Here is a 7,151-nt window from a genome sequence, read left to right on the forward strand (position 1 = left end):
TATAGTCATTTACTTATCAGTTATCACAGGGTTTTCATACTTTGAACGCTCTGATTGGCAAGTTGCCAAATGGTCCTTTTTTTCCCTTTCATTCTGGCCAACAACTGATGCAAATAATTGAATCTACAATGACAATTAAGTTTATGTAGCTCAAAATAAAACAATATGATTCTTGAGCCTTTACACAAAATAATTCTTGAACATATTTTTTTTAGTTTTACTCAAATGATACCTGAACCTGAGGTTACATTGTAACAGATCAAGTTGGGTTCCTCTTATTCCTTTTAGGAGGCCCGACAGTCATACTTTCCCAAACAGCCCAGATCATAGGGACTGAAATATATTCTACCAAGTTGTCAAATTGCCACTCGGATCGTCATCTGTTGTTCCATGAAAAATTCTGATCTACCTTATCCTCTGGCTGAAATTTAGCCCTTCTTTCCTATAATATCTCATCATGCAAAACCCACTTATTTACGGTGATGGCCTGAGATCATTTTTATACTCCTATTCAACCTTGATTACGGTTCTGTCCAGGTTCTGACAAGCCCTTAAAGCATAAATATCTCATCGCTCAAGGCCTTATTGATTGGACTCATAATTCTACTTTGCTTATGGTTCTACTCATGGTCTACCGTACCTAAATTTCAAAAAGCGGATGGTTTAGAATGCTTCACAATTTAATTTCACTTTGACTGTGGCTTCTGGCCAGAAAATCTGTTGTTGCACAATGCAAACAGTCAGGCAAATAATACTTACACAGCCATCCATAAGTTGCCTATAAATTTTTTTTTTTTTTTTTTTAAAGAGGGCCGTCTATTAAAAAAATGAGTTCCACATAAATTTTATGAATTAAATCCATCTCTATTGATAATACTTGCGATTTTGTTTTCGAACACAAAGGAATACGTTGTTTAGTCGAAGATCTTGCTATTTCTTGGAATATACTGAATTTTTTCTCTTAATATTTTACCAATTGGGTTTTACTAGATGGGAAAGGAGGGATTATCTCGTATTAGGTCTCAGTTGTCTTGAAATGTGTACTGTGTTCAGTTTAACTACAATGGCATAATCAACCATTTTCCTCTGGAGGAAGGATTTTTTATCTCTCTATTTTCTAAACTTGAGAACTTTTTACTTACGATTTTCCCGACGGGGTTTGACTGAATGGTGAAGAGGTGGGGTTCAAGTCGCACTACCCACTGTGATCTCTGTAGTCTTATGTCATCTTTACTATAATGTTGCGGTGTTTTTCCACCATGTTTATTTTAGTTGACAGCTGGATTTATGCTTAAGAGGTTGTATTTTTCATGCGTCAAGTTTCAAATTCGTATTTTATTTCTCAGCTATATTTTGTTTTAGTCTTTTATTTAGGAAACCTGCAGATGCATTTATTTGGAATCTGGATGCAGAGTTTCATTTGCATTTGACATGTCTGGAATGTATGTTTCTCTTGTTTTGCAGTTGCTTTACAGAAGTACAATGGAAACTTCCTTGTTAATATATTGGTCAAGTGGAAGGAGTCTGAATACTCAGCAACTGTAGATGGTCTTGTTTATTACATTATTCCGTCTTCCAGGTAAATGCCTACATAATGTTTTCTATTCCACCATCCAGGTAAATGCCTGCACAATGTTTTTGTTTTGGTCAATAAAATTGAAGGGTTATCACTAGTCCTTGTTTCTCAATTCGCTTGGGATCTTGGAATAGCTATAAACAATCCGGCGGAACATTTACAAACAATCAAACGGAATATTTAGCCCATGAAAAGGATTGGAGATCGTCAAGACACTCAAAATCTCCAAAATAATTGTTTTTGGGACTCTATACTCGCCATCTGTTAGTTCATCAAAGCCCAAAAGGCAATCCTCAACATTAAGTCCAAGAATCTTCACCTCAATATCCCAGTTTGAACAAGTGAAACTTTTATCATGTTTTAAGAAATTTGAACTCTAGGGTGCTAATATGACCCAAAGTGTAATTGAAATGAATCAAGGCTGGACTTCATTCCAATCCCTTAATAATGCTAGGTATTCTAAATTATTCTATGACAGTTTGGGAGAGAGCTTCCCTTTCCTCTCTCCTCCCTTCGAATTCGATGAGTCTCTCGAAGAGCAATCAATAACAATTCAAAGTGGATCTCTGGGCCCAGCACCATCTTTGCTCTTCGGTCAGCCCTCTACGATCTCCGGATTTGCATGGATCGTCCTAGTTGTCAAACGTCGGCGTAGAGGTGGCCACACATTCTGGCACTCCTCCTTCACGGAGGTTTTGTCCATTTATGTTGCCTTAGTCATGAGTTATTGCAGAACTCGTCGGATGCGGTGTTCTATGTTATAGACTTGATTACGGAGTTCATTCTTTTGCCATGCTTTTCTCTTCCGACGTCACTTCTTTGTCCAGGCGATTTTCCTTTGTCCAGGCGATTTTTCCGCGGGGATTCAGGTCTATTCGTTGCAGGATGGATCGTGCCAGAGCCCTGGCCTCATCTATTTACGAATTCACTCGAGCCTTCTGCTTTCAATCTGGACTTCGCTGGCTTCTAAAGTTGGTAATGCTAACTCCTGTGAGTCTGGTTGCTAGGTTTTGGCCCCTCTTCCTTCCCAATTGTTTCATCTAGCTATACAAGTGGGTGGTGTGATTTTATCTATGTTGGGCAGCAGTGATTTGGGCTTTCGTTCTAGGATGGCTTGCAATTCCAACCCTCATGAGAATCTCAATGCAGCTGCAGTGATTGACAAACTGCTGGACGCAACCCAGGCCTTGCTTGCCTCAATTCAGAAACAAAGACATGGTCGAGACGCAAAGATGTTCCTTCCAACTCTTCCAGGAGGATAAGTTGTTATCTCATCGTGCTTATATGGAGAATTCATTGGACGAGTTAAGGGAGGAAGTTCATTCGCTCAGTTCCTGGGTGGCTGCGTTGGAAGTCTCCTCCTCTCCTTCTAACAGGATGGCAATTGGAGGTCGTTACCCTGCGGCTCCTGCAGAATGAAAGAGGCCACGTTGCACTAGGGGGTCCGAAGCGGGCTCTCGTTCTTCCTGGTGATCTTTGGCATCGTCACTTGGAGTCAAATTTTGGTATTTTGTGACGGGTTAGCTTTAAATCTCTCTGTCATCGTTACTTGGAGTCAAATTTTGGTATTTGGTGACCGGTTAGCTTTAAATCTCTGTGTCGTTATGCTAGCTTGTAAATTTAACTTCCTTCTTGGGGTTTTGGACTTTGTACAGAGTCTATAGTGGTCATTTTTTCTGTCTGAACTGGCTTAAGAGGTAGTAAACTCTGTCTTCACTGTATTGAAGACTCGTTTTTTTTCCTTCTAAAAAGCAGATATAAAGGTTCTGGGCCCAATCCCAACTTTTTATTAATACAAACACCCTTACCCGTTCCGTTGAAAAAAAAAAAAGTTTGATATGGGTGATAACCATCATAGGGAGGATTTGCTTTATGCATGGATGTTACCGCATATATCCAAAGAGTCTCGGTCTTACATAACGATTGTGAGTAATAAATTATCGTTGTATGTAGCTTGCTAGAGATGGCAGCAAATACTTTCCATGTTCTTTTCTATTTGACTTTTATGCTGACAGCATGTGCACTGTTTCAAACACATGGATTGAAGTATCTAGTTCATCTGCCAGAAATGTGGCAAAGCAACTAAAGGTATGAAATTAGAAAGGAGTACCTAGTTTTATAGATTTCTATTTTTTCATCATTTGCTGATTACTTATTCTTTGATATCCAAATGAAAATTTTATTCCTTTAAAATGCAGGGGCAACAGATGGTTATGCCAGGCCACAGAGAATCTAATCTTCAGAAAGAGCTAAACCGTTACATACCAGCAACTGCAACTTTTGGTGGCATGTGCATTGGTGCTCTTATTGTCATGGCTGATTTTACGGGGGCTATTGGTTCTGGTACAGGAATCCTTCTTGCAGTGACTATTATTTACCAGTACTTTGAGACATTTTAGAAGGAAAGGGCCAGTGAACTAGGTTTCTTTGGTTTTTAGTGCATTTGTTTGCATTTGATCTTTGTAGAAATTTGGGCTCCTGCTCTGGCCATTATAGCATTTAAATGTTGGGATGTTTACACCACTTTGAAGTTTTACGACGATCTTTTGATTAGATCTTCAATGTAAAAATACATGAAAGTCAAAAACTGGCAGGCAAAAAAAGTCTTGCATGTTGTACTGACAATGAGATGTCTAGGGTAGTTTAAAATAACTTTTTTTTTATAAATAAAGGCTGTTGAGATACTATAGAGGCTACTCAAATGCGGTTTTTGGTAATATTTTCAATGTTTTGTTTAGTTATGTGGATTGAAATTTTTTGGTTTTTGGTAATATTTTCAATGTTTTGTTTAGTTAGGTCAATTGAAATTCTTTAGATGCAAAACAAGTATTGGTTAATTTCATGAAAACCAATCTGCAGAATTGGAAATAGAAGCATATGTGCATGAATGCAATAGAGAAAACGGTATTGCAGTGAAAGAGACCTTTGGAAAATGTTATTGTTTGAAACAGTTGGAATGGTATCAGTAGGAATCAATATGCATAAATTAAACGGAATAAATGGGAAATTGACCAGAAAAGGGTTTGTTTTTAATTGAAATGAGAGTGAAAGAGAACTTTGGAAAATGTTATTGTTTGAAACAATTGGAATGGTATCAGTAGGAACCAATGTGCATGTTATTGTTTGAAACAGTTGGAATGGTATCAGTAGGAATCAGTATGCATAAATTAAACAGAATAAATGGGAAATTGACCAGAAAAGGGTTTGTTTTAATTGAAATGAGAGTGAAAGAGAACTTTGGAAAATGTTATTGTTTGAAACAATTGGAATGGTATCAGTAAGAATCAATGTGCATAAATTAAACAGAATAAATGGGAAATTAATAGTCCTTTCAATAATGTGCCTTGCTTGGAATATCTTGTTGGATGGTGCCTTGTACATAAAATTGAACAATAACTAAAATTGTATCATTTTGTGGTACATATTTGTCAAAGTTTTAGGAGCATTTGGTAGACTTATCTAGCCATATGCCAGGAACAGAGAAATGTCCCTTGCGTGTTTAGTATGAGAGTTGATATCCATTGTTTAACAAGATCTTGGGTGATATTGTAGATATGATGCCTATCACCATTTGCATAATATTCTAGCTATGTGATTCCTTGTCACGATTTATGTGATATTCTAGATATAAACCTGTCACCCTTTGCATCTAGTGCAGTGAACAGATCTGTTAGTTAATGTATGGTGCCATTGTACATAGAATTGAATAACAACTAAAATAACACAATTTCGTGACACTAATTGACATCTGTTAGTTATTGTATGGTGCCATTGTACATAGAATTGAACAACAATTAAAATAACACAATTTCGTGACACTAATTGACATCTGTTAGTTATTGTATGGTGCCATTGTACATAGAATTGAACAACAACTAAAATAACACAATTTTGTGACACTAATTGACATCTGTTAGTTCGTGACACTAATTGACATCTGTTAGTTATTGTATGGTGCCATTGTACATAGAATTGAACAACAACTAAAATAACACAATTTTGTGACACTAATTGACATTTGTTAGTTATTGAATGGTGCCATTGTACATTGAATTGAACAACAACTAAAATAACACAATTTTGTGACACTAATTTGTCAAAATTCAGGGGCACTTGATAGACTCTTCTGGCCATATGCTAGGAACCCCATAAATGCTCTTTGCAGATTTAGTTTGACCATTGATGGTCATTGTTGGAATAGGTTTTGGGTAATATTCTAGATATTGCTCTTCTTATTAGATGAGTAATACTCTTCTTGTTATTAGATGAGTAATATTTTAGATATAACCTTTGTTATTAGATGAGTAATATTCTAGAATTATAGGGGAAAATTTTAAGGGTTAAATTTCGCTATTGAGCTAATTTTCTTTTTTTTTTGGTAAAAAAATTCATAAATCTCTATTTTTACTAAAAATGACTTTGCTCAAATTCTATAAAATAAAATTCCCTTACTCTAGAAATTTCAAATTTTAATATTTTTACAAAAATATTTCTAAACATTATTCAACAATTTCACATTTTACAAATTAGTATAATTTGCCAAAATTTCTACACATCTGTCAACCTTTAGAAAATATTATGTTCTGTTTTTACATGAAGTTGATTAAAATGAATTTGTAACTGAGCCAGGGGAAACTTTGAAATGGAAGCCCATTATTTTATGGATATGTGTTTTAAAACAATATAATCTTTGGAAATAAGTCTAGTTGCATGGCAACTGCTCTAGCATCTACAAAACTTATTCCCTCCCTTCTGATATTTCTGGAAGCTTGAAAATGGGTATTGAATTTCTGAGGGCCATATTATTTAATTTATAAAAAATTAATAATTCAAACTTGTTATTTTATCAATTTTTAACTAATTTTTAATAAAAAATTAAAAATAAAAAATAAAAAACATTTTGTTAAGAGAGATATTAAAAAGTTAAACAAGCCTAGATGCATCTTAACTTTGGATCTACCAAAGGTCAAGATGGATCAAATCTCTTGAAATGCAAACCTCTTTTAAAGTTAAAAGAGACTTTAAAAGAGATTTGAGCCCTCTAGACGCAATCCGAAAGTAAGATAGACGTAGATTAGTATTACGATATATTTCATAAAGCTCACTAAATAAAGTGCATTATTAATAAGTATTTTATAATTGTTTTATACACAAAATTCCCCTATCTCGAAAAAAAACAGTGACATACTACCACTTCTCTGGTTAGTAAATACATCCATATTAACAGTAAATTATAAATAAAATTTACAAAATATATACATTAAATTGAATTCATAGCGGCTGGGGCGGATGGCTTTCGCTTCCCCCCAGCCGCGATCGAATCTTGCGGCGGTTGGTTGTGGACCCCCCGATTTGGTATCTGCGGGCTTCGGCCTACGATTTGTAACGGCTATGCCGTTAATATTCTGCGTTGGTTATCTGCTGGCTTCGGCCTATGATTTGTAACGGCTATGCAGTATATTCTGAATTCTGCTGGCTTCGGCCATATGTTGTAAATATCTGCTGGCCTAGGCCATATGTTGATTTTCCCTCTGAAAAAAAATCAAAGAAGAGTAATGAAATCCAATTCACATTT

The 7,151-nt window shown here is 35.6% G+C and overlaps 1 protein-coding gene across 1 annotated transcript; it reads left to right on the forward strand.

The window, feature by feature from the left end:
- The first annotated feature begins 1,528 nt into the window (after positions 1 to 1,528).
- Positions 1,529 to 4,232, forward strand: LOC149182317 (uncharacterized). The gene is made up of 2 exons (XM_089418495.1): positions 1,529 to 3,664; positions 3,775 to 4,232. The coding sequence occupies exons 1-2, from the start codon at positions 3,593 to 3,595 to the stop codon at positions 3,973 to 3,975; spliced, it is 273 nt and encodes a 90-aa protein (XP_089274621.1). The 5' UTR covers positions 1,529 to 3,592; the 3' UTR covers positions 3,976 to 4,232.
- The last annotated feature ends 2,919 nt before the right edge of the window (positions 4,233 to 7,151 follow it).

The sequence above is a fragment of the Pinus tabuliformis genome, chromosome 3_2 (assembly GCF_031772625.1).
Source record: "Pinus tabuliformis cultivar Carrire ecotype Pingquan chromosome 3_2, CPIR1, whole genome shotgun sequence".
NCBI lineage: Eukaryota > Viridiplantae > Streptophyta > Pinopsida > Pinales > Pinaceae > Pinus > Pinus tabuliformis.

Coding starts and splice junctions, on each gene's coding strand:
- LOC149182317 (XM_089418495.1), top strand. CDS start 3,593: ATGTGCACTGTTTCAAACACATGGATTGAAGTATCTAGTTCATCTGCC. Junction 3,665..3,774: donor ATGTGGCAAAGCAACTAAAG/GTATGAAATTAG, acceptor TTTAAAATGCAG/GGGCAACAGATGGTTATGCC.